Genomic DNA, 19,940 nt, shown 5'->3' on the forward strand with positions numbered 1-19,940 from the left:
TTGCTAGGTCAAACTGCTGGGAAGTGCTCAGACAGACAAAGCTTAAAATAAAAAGAGTCACAAGGCAAAGTAAGTGGAACAGCACACATTTCCGTAACAGCTGTGCAGCCAGCCCCTTTGTTCTGTGATTAATTGCACAGCCCAAACGGTGTCTGTGTAAATTCAGCCCAGGCAGCTGGCAGGCAGGTTGCAAACACCTCTGCATGCACTCTGGACAACACAGTGAGCTCTCAATGTCTCGTTTCTCTGCTCAGCTGGCTTAGAAGAGATGTTGGTCTAAATGCTGACAGCCGTAATTCAGGTATAGGGAAGGATGTGTACATTTCCCACTTTCCCGCTTAAGGAAGGTAGATTTCTGGGGTGGTGGTGATGGTGGTGGTGAATATCCATGTCATTACCAAGAAGGCAGGTTTAGTCATTGTTTGAGGACTATCCCTGCCTCCAGGTCTGGTCCTGACCGGAAGGATACAGGAATCAGCAAAGGAAATCCACATGACCTGAAAGTGTTGCTGTGCAATGCCAGGTCAATAATGAATAAAACCACTGCCATCCACGACCTGATTGTGGATGGAGGATTTGACCTGGCATGTGTGACAGAGACCTGGTTGGATGAGGCAGATGGGCCTGTCCTTGCCACTGCTTGCCCACCAGGTTTCTCTTATGCACAGCAACCCAGGTCATGTGGGCGGGGAGGGGGGGTTGCAGTGATTTTTAGGAAGTCATTAGTCTGCACCAGGCGTCCTATTGGGAAGACCCAGTTCTCTGAGTGCATGTTCTGGAAGTTGGGCAATAGGGGCAGTACATGATTCCTATTGGTGTACCGACCTTTCCACTGCACCAAGGATTCCCTGCCCGAGCTGCTTCAGGTCGTGGCGGATATGCTCCTGGAGGCACCTAGCTTGGTTGTCCTGGGGGATTTTAACATCCATGCCGACACGACCTTACAAGGGGCCGCTCGGGACTTCGTGGAAAGCATGGCCTCCATGGGGCTGTCCCTGAATAAGTTTGGCCCAACTCATAGCCGCGGACATGCCTTAGACTTGGTGTTTACCTCTACGGATGTTGGTGATCTGACATTAACTAAAAGTGAAACAAAAGAAGTGCCATGGTCAGATCACTTCCTGGTGCAACTGGACTTCTCCGCGACCCTTCCCCTCTGCAGGGAGGTGGGACCGATTCGGATGGTCTGCCCACGCCACTTAATGGATCCAATTGGCTTCCGGAGAGTGGTAGCGGATGTTTTATCCCAAGTTGATGGCCTTTCAGCTGATTCCCTGGTGGCCCACTGGAAGTGGAGTTAACCAGGGCTATTGACTGTCTGGCTCTGAAGCGCCCTCTCCGATTGCATGGAGCCCGGACAGCCCCACGGTTTTCCCCGGAGCTGAGGGTGATGAAACAATCGTTGAGACGGCTAGAGCGCCGGTGGTGGAAAACTCATTCTGAATCAGACCGGACACGGGCTAGAGCTCAACGTCAAGCCTACCAAGTGGCAATGGCGACAGCGAAGAGGGCCTTCTTCACCGCCTCCATTGCATCTGCAGAAAACAGCAGCAGGAGACTTTTTCAGGTGGTTCGCAATCTATCGGAACCACCTGCACCACCGGGGCCTGGTAGGGACCCCAAGATCTCCTGCAATGCTTTTGCAAAGTTTTTTGCAGATAAAGTCGCTCAGATTCAGAAGGAGGTAGACTCCACCGTGGGAGCAGGGCCAGGGTGGAAGAGTGCTAGAGTTCTGTCTAGTCCTGTTATATGGGATCAATTCCAATCTGTTACCTCCGAGGATGTGGACAGGCTGCTTGGACAAGTGAAACCGACCACCTGTCTCCTTGATCCTTGCCCATCCTGGCTGATAAAAGCGAGCCGGGAAGGGCTGGGCGATGGGCTCTGCGGGGTGGTGAATGCTTCCCTCTGTGAGGGAGCCTTCCCAGACCCGCTGAAAGAGGCGGTCATTAAACCGCTTCTTAAAAAAACATCTTTAGACCCAGCCAATTTGGCCAATTATCGCCCAGTCTCAAATTTACCATTCTTGGGCAAGGTGATTGAGCGGGTGGTTGCTGAACAACTCCAAGCATGCCTGGAGGATGCGGACCATTTGGATCCCTTCCAATCAGGACATGAAACTGCCTTGGTCGCGCTGGATGATGATCTCCGGCGGGCTAGGGACAAAGGTGAGAGCTGTTTCCTAGTCCTGCTGGATTTCTCAGCGGCCTTTGACACCATCGACCATAACATCCTTCTGGACCGTCTAGAGAGGCTGGAAGCTGGGGGCACTGTTATACGGTGGTTCCACATCTTTCTCCTGGGCCGTGTCCAGAAACTGGTGGGGGGGGATGAGTGTTCAGACCCCTGGGCTCTCACTTGTAGGGTGCCTCAGGGTTCTGTCCTCTCCCCCATGCTTTTTAATATCTATATGAAGCCGCTGGGAGAGATCATCAGGGGGTTTGGGCTGGGTGTTCATCAGTATGCAGATGACACCCAGCTCTACCTCTCCTTTAAATCAGAACCAGTGAAGGAGGTGAAGGTCCTGTGTGAGTGCCTGGAGGCTGTTGGAGGATGGATGGCGGCTAACAGATTGAGGTTGAATCCTGACAAGACAGAAGTACTGTTTTTGGGGGACAGGGAGTGGGTGGGTGTGGGGGATTCCCTGGTCCTGAATGGGGTAACTGTGCCCCTGAAGGACCAGGTGCGCAGCCTGGGAGTCATTTTGGACTCACAGCTGTCCATGGAGGCACAGGTTAATTCTGTGTCCAGGGCAGCTGTCTACCAGCTCCACCTGGTATGCAGACTAAGACCCTACCTGCCCGTGGACTGTCTTGCCAGAGTGGTGCATGCTCTAGTTATCTCCCGCTTGGACTACTGCAACGCGCTCTACGTGGGGCTACCTTTGAAGGTGACCCGGAAACTGCAATTAATCCAGAATGCGGCAGCTAGACTGGTGACTGGGAGTGGCCGCCGGGACCACATAACACCGGTTCTGAGAGATCTGCATTGGCTCCCAGTACGTTTCCGAGCACAATTCAAAGTGTTGGTGCTGACCTTTAAAGCCCTAAACGGCCTTGGTCCAATATATCTGAAGGAGCGTCTCCACCCCTATCGTTCAGCCTGGACACTGAGATCCAGCGCCGAGGGCCTTCTGGTGGTTCCCTCATTGCGAGAAGTAAGGTTACAGGGAACCAGGCAGAGGTTCTTCTCGGTAGTGGCGTCTGCCCTGTGGAACGCCATCCCAGCAGATGTCAAAGCAATAAACAACTATTTTACTTTTAAAAGACAACTGAAGGCAGCCCTCTTTAGGGAAGTTTTTAATGTTTGATGCTGTACTGTTTTTAATATTCAGTTGGAAGCCGCCCAGAGTGGCTGGGGAAACCCAGCCAGATGGGCGGTGTATAAATAATAATAAATAATAATAATAATAATAATAATTATTATTATTATTATTATTTAATATCCCCCACCCCCAGAAAAGTGGGTGGTAGGCCGAATAACTTTGGGAACCTCTTGTTTATAAGATCCTTATGCTTCAAGGCTGTGTTTTTAGAATGCTTTCCTAGGAGGAGACAGATGCAAAAATATCAGACATCCGAAGGGAGCCCTGTTTAGGGAAGTTTTTAATATTTAATGCTGTATTGTTTTTAACACTCGATTGGGAGCTCCCCAGAGTGGCTGGGGAAACTCAGCCAGATGGGCAGGGTTTAATACCGTTATATTCTGATGTAGTCCAACAGTGCCCCCTAGAGTCTCTGGGAGTTGGCACCTCCTGTGGTGAATCACAAATAGACAGATAGCTTGGGTTTTGTTTTCAAATACACTGTCTTGTGTTGATCCCTTTTTATATACAGAAATACAGGAAGCATCTAGCTTAGTAATGTTGGCACTAACTGGAAGCGGCTCTGCAAAGTTTCAGGCAGGGAGTCTTTCAATTGGGGGGGCATGGGGGTCCCACAAAAGCATATAGGGGGCTGGATACAATCCATGGGCCACAGGACTGGCACTTCTCTAAACTGTCTCCAAAGTGCTCAGATTCCACCTCCGTAAGTGGGTTGTCCATTTACATGACCACCTGCCATCATTAAGAAACATTTACATCCTTTTGTCGAAGGCTGTGAATAGTGTTCAAGTCCACAAAACCTGTTGACGATACTCACACAAACACACACACTTATCTCAGCATTACTCCCTTACTAGTGCTATGAAGTGATTTTTTCAGCTTGCAGAAGTCCCAGGAGCTTTGAAATATATGTTTGCCCTGAGGCTATAGTAGTAACCAGCCTGTATTTCAGATATTATACTCTGAGTCTTGGGAATGGTGTTCTTTTGCTCTGAGTCTCACGGGGAATACATAACAATGCGAAATCTGCTTTGTTGGCTGAGACAACGTTCGCTTCAGCTTGTAAAGAAAATAAACCTTTTCACTGCTCTTTTATCCTTCTCTTTCACCGGGCTGCAAAATGCAGCAATTTTCTTAATTCCTCTCTCTGTTTCTCTGTCTGAAATTAGCTCCATAGCCCTTATCTCTGCTGAGGGCCATGAAGGCATGCTGTTATACTAATCAGTTCCTTATCTATTTTCTTTCTTCCTCTGGTTTCTTTCCAGAAAATGTGTCTTCTGGGACACATTTTGAAGTAAGGGGAAAGAAGATAAGTAAACCTATGGTCGTAAGGTGTCAGGGCTCTGAAGAGTGGCTCTGAAGATTGGGTGGCAGAGGCAGGGGACCAGGGGAGTGACCCAGGAGAGGCGACAAGTGATTTATGGAGTGTCATGCCAACCACAAGACAGGAGCACCGGGGGGGGGGGGGCCCTCCAGAGTCTGCCTGTCTCCTCCCACTCAGCCACCCTACAGCTGGGGGGGAGGGAGGCAGCGGGCGGACCATTCGGGCAGCATGGAGAGACGCATGCCGCCCGGCATTTTGTCACCCCCTCCAGTGGTGACACCTGGGGTGGCCCACACCCACCGCACCCCCTTCCTCCGCCCCTGCATTCCCCCCACAATAAAGATTAACCCCATTGTTGTTGAACAGTATGCCAAACACATCTGTGCTAATCTTCAGGATGCTTAACTACTTTTGAGTGTAGAGAAAATGGAGGTGACAGAAACCAGTATTATTGATATTTGTGGATTCAGTACATCCAACACATCTTGGCTATCCTAATTAATGTGTGAGCAAGATTGACTCCAAATGCTGTTGAAGGGGTGGGGGCACTCGGGGTCAATAGCTTTCTTTTTACAAGCGTCTGCAGAACTGTCAATTATGACTACAAAACTTGTGAACTGACCAGACTTGAGCAAATTCTGATGAGTAAATGCTTAGGGTTGTTTTGTTTTTTTAAAATCATATGTTGCTTTGGAACATATGGAATATAAGGGAATAAGGGATGTACATAACCATTTATTTGTATCACAGAGTTTTGTACTTTAATACTAGAAGACGCTTGGCGCATAGAACAAACCCAGATCCTCTTTGTTGCCACTGAATCCACAAGCAGCCTAAGTCAGACTTCACTACAAACCGTGGATGGCTGTAAGTGATACATGAAGTGGTCTCTTTTGAACCAATGGTAATCATGTGATTCTATTGTTTGCTACAGGAAAGTACATCTTAATCTCCAAGTATAGATTTATTTTACAGAAAGCATCCAGATAATTCTATAGTTGTTATGTTTTTATTCTTTGTGCCTCACATTTTAGAGGCTGCATGTTAAGAGTATGCTAGTTTTTCTAGCATGAAAAGCTAAGGGATACGATCTCCTCCTTTACAAAACACACTTGCAAAGATTTCAGCATGTAGGTTATGAGATGGATTCTATTATCCACACCCCCATCTATGATAATACTTTAATTGCCTCTTTACGAAAATCTCATTACATTTCCTTTTTCATGTAAAATATATCCATTGCTGTTAGTCAGTATGAATATAGTTCTCTGCTTCCAGCTGCAGTATCAATTTATTGTGGTGCAAAAGATTTTGATTAACCTGCAAATGATTTCCCCCCCTTTTTTGGCAGTGTCTGCTGGCTTTATCTAAAATTTGCAGAACCGCTGCAGGCAGCATTTGCCGCAAAGGAACGAATGCACTTTGCTCTTGCTATTATAATTTAATCTTTGAAAACATAATTATTTTTGCTTATTCAATCTTTCACAAAGCTACTCTGTACACATTCCAAAACAAGAGGAATGAGAGCTCTCTCTGGTGTTCACCCCCACCCTCGTTCCAGCTTTCTACAAACACAGGAAAAGAAATAAGTTTGTTTATGTTACGTTACACACTTCAGCATTCTTCACTCTGCCTGTCATGGAAATTGCTCATGAGCTTACAGTGTACATCAAAGAAATGGTGACAATAAAACGGCTCTGATAATAGGCAAGTGAGCTCTGTGCTCAACCAAAAGTTGACACGTAAATGTCAAGATGATGCTCCATCATCCACATTGCCAGAAGCATTAGTCTGTGTCCACACCAACTACGGTATGTAACTTTAGCCAGTCTGCTCTTGTAGTTAATGCCCACACTCACTTTCCAACCTTCTCACTGCTTCCACTTTTCTCTCGCCTCTTCTTGTTTTCGAGGTGCTATCGAGGTTTCTTTGCAACCCTTCATCCTTCTCCTATGAGGTCTGCCTCTCCCCTCCTCATTTTGAGTGTGCTTGTCCTTGGCACCCTGTCCAGCCTGCTTTGCTCGCCCACGCTGCAAAGACAAGGTACCCTGGGATGTGCTTTGATGATGCATGTTCTGCTGTGCAGAACCTCCATACAGAAGTGTGCTGCTAGCTCAGTGTAAGAAGCCTCTGTGCAGACATACCATGCTGCAACTCAGGGGTAGAGAATCTAATCTGCATGCAGAAGGCTCCAGGCTCAATCCCCAACATCTCCAGGTGGACCTTGGAAAGATTCCCTGCCTGAAACCCTGGAAAACTGCTGTGAATCAATATAGGCAATACTGAGCTAGGTGGACCAATGATCTGACTGCAGACACACACACACACACACACACACACACACACACACACACACACACACGATAAAACACATTTGAAGCACATTTCCCGCCTCAAATAATTCTGGGCAATGTAGTTTGCTAAAGGTTGCTAGGAAAAGTCTCTCGGTGAGGGGTGAACTACTGTGCCCAGAATTCTGTGACGGAAATACTGTAACATGCTTTGAATGTGCTTTAAATGTATGCAGCCGTACACAGGCAGCTTCCTATGTTCCTATTTCTGCTAAGTATGATTTTCTGAATGCATGTGCCGGTAGGCTTTGGGAGACAGGGGAGGGGTATGTACAAGCCACACAGCATGGGCGCATAACCTGTATAGAATGTTTGTAGCTGTCCGCATGGCAAATTTAGGGAATTACCTTGCTAACTCCATATGGGGAAATAAAGGAGAGAAGAATGAGCCTGGTGACTGCAACAGTTTGGCACTGGTTTGGAGGTGACCCCAAATTTTGGGGTTCATAGTTAATGTTAAGTACAAACCCCATGTTTGATGTATCAATTGCTAAATTTGTGGGATGCTGCAAAACGTGGGGTTTTTGCTGCAAAACCCCCCTGCAAAACTTTGGCACAGGTGTGGAGGGGATCCCAGATTTGGGTGTTTGTAGTTAACTTTCCTAGCCTGTTGAGTACTTTCGCTTTTGTGTTTCACAGCACAGAATGTTGAAGGATAACTCTTGTCATCACCTCACAGCCTCAGTTCTCCATCAGTAAAAGTGAGAATAATAAGCAGTTACAAGACAGTTATGAAAAAAGGAAAGCGTTTTATGAACTAACAGCACAGTACTGTACATGCCTCAATAGTTAGCCCCACTGAGTTCAATGGTGTGTATAGGATTGCAGCCTAAATGTGTTATTCATAACTCATATTCTACAGGGCAATAGATTTTAGGGCTTCTTTGTCTTTGGTAAGGTAATTCGCAAATCATTCTGGTCTAGAAGCCAAAGTCAAGGTACATTATAGGTCAATAGCACAGGTCTCATCTAAGAGTTCCAGCTCTCTGAGCTTATTTTGCCTGACAATATGAGAAGCCTTGGAGCAGGGGGAGGGGGGAAATTGCTGAAGTGAACTTTATTAGATACAGTGATGACCTTTGGAAATCCCTTCTTAGCTCTCTAGAGAATGCTCTGTGTTTTTCCCCTCTTTGTGTCAAGTTACAATAAGGCTGATGTATCCATGGCAAAGGAAAACCTGGCAGATTTACTCTGCTTAGTGCCTATGGAATTACTGTAACCATTTCAGTCATGACTATATAGTTTATTTCATGGTTATTTAATAGCAGCCACACACTGGGCTGACATCTTCATCAAGTTATCTTCTACAACCCCAAGGTCTCATTAGTGGTCAGTCACTGTAAGTTCAGACCCCATGAGTGTATATGCAAAATTAAAATATATATATGCCCCAACATGTTTCACTTTACACTTATTACAATGAACTTTATTTGGCATTTTATAACTCATTCACTCAATTTGGTGAGGTCCATTTGATGCTCTTCACAAACTCTCTTCTTGTTTTAATGACCCTGAACAATTTAGTATCACCAGCAAACTTGGCCACTCATTGCTCACTCCTAACTCTAGATCATTATGAACAAGTTGAAAAGCACAAGTTCTGATACCAATCCTTGAGACTTTTCTCCCTTTGGAGAACTGTTCATTTATTCCTACTCCTTGCTTTCTGCAACTTAACCTTTTCCTGATCCACAAGAGGACTTCTCTTCTTATTCATCAACTGTTAAGCTCACTCAGGAGTCTTTGGTAAGTTACTTTGTTGAAAGCTTTTTGAAAGTCCAAGTACAACTGGATCGCCTCTGTCTATGTTCTTGTTGCATTCTCAAAGTGCTTGAAGAGGTTCATGAGGCAGCACTTGCCCATGCAGAAGCCATGCTAGCTCTGCTTCAGTAAGGCTTATCCTTCTATATATTTGGTTATTTTATCTTTAACAATACTTTCTACCAGTTTTCCTGGGGCAGACATTAAGCTAACTGGCCTATAATTTCCAAAGTCCTCTCCAGATCCTTTTTAAAGACTGGTTATTTTCTGGTGCTCAGTTATGGAGGCTGATCTGAGGGACGTTACATATTTTTGTTAGCAGATCAGCATTTTCACATTTGAATTGTCCACCATTATGCCAAGATCCCTTTTCTGGGTACTCACACCCCATCAGTATATATAAAGCTTGATTTTTATTTATTTTTATTTATTTTTATTTTTTTGCACCACTTTGCACTTACTTTCACACTGAACCTTATTTAACCTTTCCTTGTCCAATCACCCAGTTTGGAAAGAGCTTTCTTGAATTCTTCACAGTCTACTTTGAATTTTATCTGCCTGAACAGTTTGGTGTCATTTGCATTCCTGGCTGCCTCACTGCTCACTTCTGACCTCAGATCATTTATAAATATAGTAACACTAGTCCCACTTCTAACTTCCATCCATTGTGTCCATTTATGTCTGCCATCTTCCTATTATTTAAATAGTTGATGTTCCATAAGAGATTTTCTTCTTTATTGAGTACTAAGAACCTTTGGATAAGGGACTTTGTCCAAAAGGTTTTGGCAAGGCCGGCTAAGTGTGAAATATAACTCCTACATAAATGCTTGTTGACCTTTTCAGAAAATACTAGATTGACAAAGCAGAATGCCCCATGTTGATTGTTGTCAGAAAGTCATTTCCCTCTTGGCATGTAACAATTTCTACTTTCATTATTATTCTTACCAATTTGTCCTGGGACAAAACTTAGGCAGATGAGTTTTTAATTCCCTAGTTTCTGCCCCACCAACCCACTTAAAAATAAAATGAAATAAGTGTTATATTAATTGGGTTACCATCCCATCCTGTCTTAAGAAGGCTGCTTTTAATGCGGCATGCTTTACTTAAAATGTTCAGCAACCTCTCATTTCAGCTCTTCAAGAATTCTAGAGCGAATGCCACGAGGCCCTGGTTACTTTTTAATTTGTAGTTTGAAAACTAGCTCTACAATTTCACCATTTCCCACATCTATTTGACATAGTTCCACAGGCACCTTCCCAGGGGCTGGGAGTGGGAGATTGTTCAGATATGAATCTCTTTCTGACACCTTCTGCAGTGAGGGCTGTTGCTAAGAATTCATTTAGCTGCTCTGTAAACTCCTTGCCCTTCTTTAGTTTTCCTTTCACAGTTCTGGATTCTAGCAGTCGTAGCACCTCCCTGGACGATTTCCTGCTCCTGAGGTATTTAAATATTTGTTTGTAGGCCTTTAGCAATTTGCTCTCTTTATCACCATCTTGCATTTGTTTTGCCTGAATATGTTCTGCTTTTTTATTTTCCAAAACCTACACTTATTAAAGCATGGAAGGGGAATCTTAGATCTGGGGTCAAATGCAGCCCTCTGGACCTTTCTATCAGGTCCCTGGGATTCTTCCCAGGCCACAAATTTCCTGGGCCACACCTCTCACTAGCCTGGGCAATGGTTCCAAATTCCAAGGACCATATTCCCAAGAGAGAAGTGTCTGTTGGCTGGAGAAGAAACAGAGTAGAGGCCATATTCCGCTCCCTCCTCCAGTCTCCTCTTCCAAGGGAGGTTGCTTCAAGATGGCCTCTGGGACAAGCTTCCATTTCCTGACGGGAGGCTGCCAGAGAACAGCTATTATCTTTGGATCTACTTCCTCCATTAGAGCCACCATGGGCAGAGGGAAGAGAGCTATGAGGTGGGTGAAATGGTGGGAAGGGGGCCATGATACAGTGCCGTAGCTATGGGGGGGGGCTAGCCAGGTTTTTGGCCCTGGGAGAAGCCTCCAGAGGGGAACCATTGAGGCTCCCAGCCTCTCTCTCTCTCTCTCTCTCTCTCTCTCTCTCTCTCTCTCTCTGTATGCAATTGTGTGTGGGGTGTGTGCCAAACTGGGTCTTTGATACCCCCCTGATATGCCCAGCTTTGAATACATGCTGAGACACAATGCTCACTGGTTGACCTTAGATAAGCTATCAGTTCTCAAGCCTGGTTGATGGTGAAGATAAATAAGACTAGAAATGTACTTTGTAAACCTGGAAACGTGTGTAGAAATTATTAGCTCTGAAGCCTTGTGACTGTTTTTAAATGTTTTCAGATTTTTAAAAAATGTATTGATTTGCTACATTGTTATTTACTGCCCTGGGCTACTTTGGGAGGAAGGATGGTATAGAAATTTAATAAATGAATAAATCCAAAATTTGCATTACTCCTGACATCTGGAGGCTCTGCCTTACCGCCTGCTTGAGGATATGGTTTTCTTTACCTTATTTCCCCACACATACACAAACGAGGATAAAAGTTTTCTTTAAATACCAAAGCCAACATTTGCAATTTACATATTTTTAGACTGGGTTGACATTTTCCTCCACCATTTACCTACTGCATCTTCCACAAGGCAAGTGATTAAAATCATGCATACAGTATGGATATTAAACCATGACATTCTAAGAGCCCACTTCTAATTGCCTGGATGAAGGCAGTAAACGAAGACATGCCTTTCCGTGGATCAATTTTTTACTTGGCCGATTCCCCTACACTTCTGTACTAATGAAATAAATAAGAACAAGGAAGCTGGATGAACAAAAGCAGAGACAGCAATCAATGTCTGAGTTGGAGGAGGGTGGGTTGCTGCCATCTCCACTCACCTCTGCAGCAGTATTTTGCAGCAGTACAACTGAGGACTCTTGTTTGTTTTGCTTGCAGCAACAGCCTCCCACCCTACCCTAGGAGAGAAGCTGCACTGATATGGAAAATGCCAGCACTTCAGGTGTGCCTTGTAGACACTGCAACATCAGAAGCAGACCAAAATGTTTGAACTTCAGTCCAAGGTCCTGGAAGTGTTGGGACCATAGGTGTCAACTTTCAGATTTGAAAATAAGGGATCAGCAGCCTCAAAAATAAGGAATCAGCAGCCTCACCTGTCCCAGGGACAGTCTATGGGATATCTAACAATGTGGGATAGCAGCAGGAAGTAGCAGGAAACGGCGCTGGAATAAGGGAATTTCCCGCAAAAAAGGGGAGGTTGACAGCTATGGTTGGGACCCCTTCATTCCCTCCTCTTCCCCAAATTATATATGATCAGTCATTTAAGACAGCACCACTCACCTGTTAACCAGTGACAAGTGGGGAATGAGTATCCCTGGGCAGACTCTGGAAACAGCTTCCCCCCTTCTTCTCAGCTAACAGGTGATGATTGGCTTTGTTCAGGGTCAGAATCAGGACCTGGCATGCTTCAGCATGGCCTGCCAATGGTCAGCTGGATCAAGTGTCCATTGTAATTCATACCCTCCAACATTTCTCCAATGAAAATAGAGATGTCCCATTCCATAATAATAATTTAACTATTTATACCCCACACATCTTACTGGGTTGCCCCAGCCACTCTGGGCAGCTTCCAGCACATATAAAAACATAATAAAACATTAAACATTTTAAAAAGCTTCCTTATAGGGTTGTCTTCAGACAGCTTGGAGGTTGGATAACTCCATATTCTCCAACATTTCTCCACTGAAAATATGGACGTCCTAAGGAAAAGTGGGACATTCTGGAATCAAATCAGGGACGTCCCAGGAAAATAGGGATACTTGGAGGGTCTGTTAATTTCCCACAATGCATTGCAGCTGTCAGGAAGCAGGAACACAGTCAGGAACCTGGACAGGGCTGAAGGCTAAGAGATCAGCGGCTAAGCTCTGGAACTGCAGCTGGCAAATCTGCAGCTAAGACAGGACTACTTTACCTCAGCACTGGTCTGGTCAAGAGTCTCATCCTAAAAATTCCACATGACTCCCAGCTCCCTGCACACAAGTGCTGCATTTGACCAGTTTAAATGTCTGGTTCCTTTTTACACTGTCCTTTGCTTCTTCTAGGAGAGGATTGAAGAGTCTTTTTCAGCTAGAAGGGAGCAGTCCCTTCACACCATACGTCAAGTGGTGGGCAGGGCAAGAGCAACACTGAATGGAGCAATGGATGAAAACGTAACCTTTGTCCAGCTGACTATCCCTCTCTATCCCCCACCCAAGGTAGAAGAGGCATTGTGAGAGTTCAAGGACACATTCCAGCTTCCACATTCAAGGAAGGTTTTAAGCAGAACTAGATGGAAGATGCCGCTAGGGAGGAGGTGTAACCTGAGGAGAATCCCAGGGCCACATAGAGAGGCTTCGGCCACATTTGGCCCCTTGGCCTAAGGCTCCTCACTCCTGTTCTAAGAGGATAGGTTTGGGGCGGGACAGAGGTTTCCAACCTTTTTGAGTCCATTGACCAACTACATTCTTTCTGCGGCACCCCAGTGGGGCTCAGAAGCCCAATTATGTCACCCCTTGCCTGCAGAGCTGGCAGCCTCCCACCCTTTTCAGACACCCTCCCTTGTGGAGTGTTCCCTCAGCCTCCTCTCCCCTCTCCTTGGGAGTCCTCTGGGTAGCTGCTGCTGCTACCCCTGCTCTCTGAGCTTCCTCACTCTGCCCCACAGGCTCCTGGGAAGTGTTGAGAATTTCCATTCCATCTTAAGGAGCAAACGTGTGGAACTGTTGCATGTCACATGTCTGTTTACATTCCAGCACAGCTTGCTGGGAACTTCCGTTGTGTGTATAGCTTTTGCTTTTCCCTGTCTCTCTGAGAAGACAAAGAGAGAGAGAGATTACATGTTTCTTTGTCCTGATTTATGACTAATAAATCTCTAGTTGTAGTATGCTTTCACAAGCCTCACGCCTATTCTGTGTGCGCAGTTCGCTTAGTGTGCGCTGGCTTTGAAGCACGGGTTGCTGATTTACATCAGAGTAGAGGCTGATGGGTCTACGCAGCGGGATGGCTGGAAGGAGATGGCCCAGCTGGGGCTAGCCAGCTGGCTTTGCGGTCCTCTGCATGTCGACAGGAAGCACCCCCTGGCCAGCTCCAGAGGCACCATTCACCTGGGGAGCTTGTTGCCAAGGCTGCTGAAACAAACAGCTGCACAAACCTTTGGGAGGCAGAGACGCAAGAGGGCATCAGAGGGGGGAAGGAAGGAAAGTGGGACAGAGGCCAGTGCTGCCTGCGGCACTCCTAACTATCATTCAAGGCACACTGGTTGGAAACTACTGGAGTAGGGAATTTTCCTCAAGCTTTTCCTGCTTGGTGGAGGACTCCATCATTAGTGGCAGCTCCCTGGGGTTCAATGGACAGGGCAGGATCTTTGGGTGGGGGTAGGAGAGGGGGGGCTATTTGAGTTTGAGGAATGAGCCCTTCTCATTATCATAGTTCACACTGCACCATCACTCCACCTCCCAAGGCTCTTGGTCTGGGGCTGTAGCAGAAGAGACCTGAGGGTGAAAACAGTTCAATCAGCACCTTGTTTCCTTGGAATTAAACTTCATTGATTTCATCAGGAGGAGCTTGCACCCAGTTTGCAGCTACTTACCATCTCCCAAGGAACATTTCTGTTGAGGATAGAAATAAACAAGATGTTCTTTTAGCCCGTTCGCATTTGTTTTGTTTCTCTGGTGCATTTTGTAATCCTTTCTGTGAAAGACGCTTATATATAAGGAAAAATGGAAACAGAGCGGCTGGATACTTTTGCAATATTGAATCTGGAACAGAACTGTCAAAAATATTGCTAGGAGAAGCAATATCACATCTTGCAGTGGTGGTAGAAGGGCTTGTCACACAAGCATGAGAACTCTGATTAACTGCAGCTAACATAGAACTCTGTCTGCTTTGGGATTCAACAGTTGTGGGGGCAGCGAAACCTTTGTAGCATGCAGATAGCAGTTTCCCAATTGCCTTAAGTTCGTGAAATATATTATGAAATACTCAAGGAGTGCAAAAGGCTGTATGCAGAATCATCATTGCCTTGAACATCACACTGCAATGAGACAGCATGACAGACAGATGAACACATGCATGAATCGACATGTGTTTCCTGCGTTGGTGGACATAAATGGTGGCTGTCATTCCCAGCCCACCAGCTCACAGCCCTTTAAAAAGAAATCATCATTGTACTCACTCATACACACAAAACATGTTACGTGTCTGCCTTTTGCATCAGGAATAGGCCGGATGAACTGCCCACACACTGCTGAGACGTGTGCAGATGTTCAATGCCAAGGACATGATATTGACTGCAACTGGTGGTGAAGGAAGCGCACGGTTCAGTCTTGGCCCTGCCTATAAAATTCTGTCAGGCTGAGTGTAAATGCCTATTTGAAACTACACGGATGAATCAGTAATTAAATTTAAAATGACTAGCCAACGGCTTTAATTGATATGTAAAAACCATATGTGCTTGTCAGCTTACAAATGCTAACTCACACTTATTACCATCTGCACAGACACACAAAATCCCAGTAGATTTCCGTTTTTCCTAAATGCAGGAGTGTCCTTTGAAAAGAGGCGGCTTTAAAAGTAGCAGCAGGCAGGAGCATGTAATGCCTTCCTCCACAGACATCTCAAGTAGAACTAAGGATAATCTAGTCCAGGGATGGGAAACCTCTTGCCTCAGGGCTAAACATGGACTACCGGGCCTCTCCATTTGGTCTGTGAGGCCTTTTTCAGAAACTCCACCCACCTGCCCCACATCTGACATAAAATGTGACGCCAAGTGTGGGGCAGATGGAGATGCAGCTGAAGAAAGCAAGATTCCCCAAGTGTCGGCTAGAAACCGGCTGACACGCCCAAGTCCTACACAAAATTCCCTGCACATCGGCTGATGCATGGGGAGTCCAGTCCTGTTTTGTGCAGTATCTGCTGGGCCCATTTTGACGTCTGCTGGTCCACAGGATGGCAAAGAAAGATCTGGCCTATGCCAACCATCTGACTATATTCCCACATGCTTAAAAGTGCCAAAAAGCAAGTTTTTAAACAGCTACTGTATCACTCCGTAATTTTGTTTTTTTTTTTTATTTTAGAACTAAAGAGGTGAGTTATCTTGGAGCCTGTGCTGTACAACTTTTCTACACTGATTGATTGATTTAGTGATTGATTGAATTTACATGCCACCCTTCCTCCCCAAGAATCCCTGGGAAACTAACAGATATACAATTAAAAAACAACCACCACAAAGCAAGAAAATTCTAAAACAGATTAAACAATTCAATTAAAAACATCTAAAAGCAGTTACAGTTAAATATATACTCCCACCCACTGATCTCGAAATTGCCAGCAGCAGTATTTTCCAGCCACGCAATGCCTGGGCAGCCAGGAATGTTTTCACATCCCATCTGAAAGTGAGTAATGATAGGGATAGGTGTATTTCACTATGGAGGGCATTCCACAACCAGGGAGCCGCCCCTGAAAAGGCCCTATTATGGAACTGTGCCAACCAGTAACTCACAGTGGCAGCACCATCAACCTAGCCTCACCTCCTGATTGTAGGGTCTGAGGTGGTTGGCATTGGCAAGGCACTCTTCTAAGTATAAATGACATCTTAGACATATACCTCATCTGGGCCCTAAAACTGAAAACAATGGTTCTCCTTTGCTAAGTGCTTTGCAGAGTATGCTTCTAATAAACAATCAGTTGTAGTCGGAGAACTTTTATGTAACCAAAAGCACTTACTAATTTTACAGCTTGAGTTTTGTGCACTAAAATTTGGTCTGCAGGGGCTCTGGTTTGAGCTATTGAATGTCACAATTAACCAATGATTGGTAATAATAGTAACTGAAAGTTTCACACAGGTGGGCAAACCGAACCAAAAAGGCACAGGAAATTATACAGAGTTAACAGATTACATTGTCTATGCACCTTAATTACACTGGCATTTGAAATGGGCAGAAATGGCACATTAATTGCACTCTAAATGCATTTTCATTGCATATATTTGAATACATTAGTAAATAGTCAAACTCATACCATCTTACATGAGATAAAGTCATGCATCAAGGGGGGCATAAAAGTAATAGAATAATGTGAGAGCTTTATTGAATCAGTTACTTTAAAAAAATATCTATTTTATATTCAGGTAGGTAGCCATGTTGGTCTGACACAGTCGAAATAAATAAAATAAATAAAAATTTGTCCAGTAGCACCTTGTCTGAAGAAGTGTGCATGCACATGAAAGCTTATAACTAGAACAATCTTAGTTGGTCTCTAAGGTGCTACTGGACAAATTTTTAATTTTTTTAATCTATTTTATAGGTTACCTCAGTACCAGAATATGACAAAAAGGAAACACATTTTCTCAGCCGTGTGTATAATCCAGGAAAGTTCTCAAACATGCCTCAGCGGAGCAAGCTTGAGAACATGCCCTACATTTTGCATAAACATTGATTTCTACCTAGCTTTCTTCTTTTTATGGGAATATCTGTCTCTGTTGCATTGTGCTTGTAGTGATATAGCCTCTGAAGCTGGCTGAGCTGATGTGGTGACGTTCATGTTATGTACTGAAGTTCTCACCCTGGGCCAGCAGGGGGATACTGTAGATAGTTATGCAAATGAAGGATCGAAAGTGACGTTCAGTGATTGGATAGTTTTAGAAAGTTGTTACAGTTAGGTTGTACTGGAGCTCTATATAAGCAGGCTGACTGAGCCCTTCAGTTCAGTTCTGTCCTGGCCTGTAAATAAACAAGAGCTGTTTGAAGAATCGCTGTGTCGTCTGATATGTTCACCCACAACTTAACAGTTCAGTTGCTTCAAGATTGGAACAATTTGCAGGCCTCCTTCTGTGAGGGAAGGGGAAGATATATGTGGTTCGGATTCAAACCTCAAAAGGGACAAATGGCATATACTCACGCACTGATCTTCATAGTTGAGTGAGGATTTGAACCTAGTGCTAATCCAACAGTCTAACCACAACACCACACACTAAGGTACAGGAATCTCAGGGGACAAGGGAACTGGAGGAAGAGTGCGAGTCAGGAATGGACTAAAAAAAGAACTAACAGAAGAATAAGGGCTTGAGGGAAAGAGAATAAGTAGACTACTCAAGGAAAGTATTCTGAAGAACCTTTCTACCATGGTTAAGGTCATCCTTCTGAGGCCCACATACCATCAGTAGACAGAGCCAGAGACAAAAGCGGACAGACCGATGAATGTGAGTTTTGCCTTTGTACAGTGGGCTAGTTTCTTCCATGGGTGTAGCCAGGGGGGCAGTTGCCCCCTCCCTGTCAAGTAAATAAATAAAAACACTTAACTAAAAGTAGAAATAATCAGGATATTTAAAATTCAAATGCTCGCTGAGATACCACAATCTCCATCCTGGGCTTGAGGTTTCCCATGCCTAACATTATGGTCTACCCACATATTTGTAAATAAAGCAAATATCACAACAGTGCTCCATGCCCTCTGATCCAAAGGGAGCCAGACCCAGAGAGCACTGTCTCTGAAAAATTCTGCCATTCAGAGAAGTAAGGAGTGCACAGCAATGCATTATTACGTAGTGCTCAAGAGGTTAAACAAACACAGCAATAAAATATTGGTATCTACAAGACTTTGTCAGTTCTTCCCGCTGTAGTCCCTAAGTAGGGCAGAGAGTTCTCTCTGTAGGTTATGGCCACATTCTTACAATTGACTGACCTGAATCCTCCCTTCTCCCACTGATGACTCACTCACTCTGTATCTAAGCACCAGGCCTGCGGTAGATTGATAACACATTGATACTATCTGTCTCTTTGCAAAGATAATTGGGCGGTGGGGGGTGGGGAGAGAGAGAGACTCAAGAGGGGCTATCAAACAAATTTAGGAAGTGGGATTACAATCTCACTGGAAGCAGAAAAAACACAAGGTTTTATGGACTACAGAAATTCTTCAGGGAAGCAATTCTTTGCAATCTAAATAATTACCGTAGTATGCTTCAGACTACTGACGTAGGAGGCTGGTAGTTTTACGATACTCGGAATGGTTAAGACTTCCCATCCCCCCCCAATTATCCTGCTTTATTCTATTTTAAGCCACAGGCAAATTACTTATAAACACTCTGAAAACTTAAAAGACTGAAATAATGCAGATGCACTGTTTTCATCAGGGTCCTAAATGGTCTACCTTGTCCGCTTCCATTCAGCCCCAGTACCTCTATGCCTTTGATTGTAGCAGAGGATCATGGTAAATTCAAGTGATTTTAAGAAGCAGATAGCCAAGTTTATTTCTTATGCAAAGAAAACCTTATCTGTCTCTAACAGGAAAGAAAACTTGTTAGAGAGAAAACAAAATATTCAGCCTTTTGGGGATTTCTTTTTTCCCCTCACTCTCTCTCAGTTCCTAAAACTGTTAATCACCTCAGAAAAACGAAGCCAAGGGAGCAGATACGACTGTGAAGAGATATTATTCATGACTCTGTCATCAAAACACTTTTTCCCGGACAGATCAAATGAGCTGCTCTTTGAGATGAAACATTTATCTGCACTGAAGCACCCAAATGACTCAAGAAGGTTCATTGCAAACATGTCCTTCATGGATGAAGAAGTGCTGCCCAAATATGCACCCTGATAGCTTGTGCTTTGGGTATGGAATGAGCAAATATTTCACATTTGCAGGAGCAGCTGGTGGGGAAGGAGAAGGAGATCACTGAAAGAATTAGTACATTTGTAAGCAAACATAAGGGATGCGGGTGGCGCTGTGGGTTAAACCACAGAGCCTAGGACTTGCCAATCAGAAGGTCGGCGGTTCGAATCCCTGCAATGGGGTGAGCTCCTGTTGCTCGGTCCCTGCTCCTGCCAACCTAGCAGTTCGAAAGCACATCAAAGTGCAAGTAGATAAATAGGTACTGCTCCGGCAGGAAGGTAAACAGCGTTTCCATGCACTGCTCTGGTTCGCCAGAAGCAGCTTAGTCATGCTGGCCACATGACCCGGAAGCTGTACGCCGGCTCCCTTGGCCAATAAAGCAATATGAGGGCCGCAACCCTAGAGTCATCTGCGACTGGACCTAATGGTCAGGGGTCCCTTTACCTTTACGTAAGCAAACATAGCTGCATAGACACCATAAATGTCCACGTCTCTCTCAAAGCTTCTCCCTCCTTAAAGAAGGGAGGACAAGAAACAGTATAATTGCTGCTACATGCC

General features: G+C 44.9%; 1 protein-coding gene across 1 annotated transcript; it reads left to right on the forward strand.

Annotated features, from left to right (window-relative positions):
• Positions 1 to 823: 823 nt before the first annotated feature.
• On the forward strand, positions 824 to 19,367 carry LOC310841175 (uncharacterized protein; the record flags this gene model as incomplete). The annotated part of the gene is made up of 5 exons (XM_083731762.1): positions 824 to 1,184; positions 1,331 to 2,155; positions 12,845 to 13,011; positions 15,854 to 15,863; positions 19,137 to 19,367. The coding sequence occupies exons 1-5, from the start codon at positions 879 to 881 to the stop codon at positions 19,365 to 19,367; spliced, it is 1,539 nt and encodes a 512-aa protein (XP_083587888.1). The 5' UTR covers positions 824 to 878.
• Positions 19,368 to 19,940: the final 573 nt, after the last annotated feature.

Source organism: Podarcis gaigeae, assembly GCF_964106915.1.
Source record: "Podarcis gaigeae genome assembly, chromosome: 3".
NCBI classification, from domain to species: Eukaryota; Metazoa; Chordata; class Lepidosauria; order Squamata; family Lacertidae; genus Podarcis; species Podarcis gaigeae.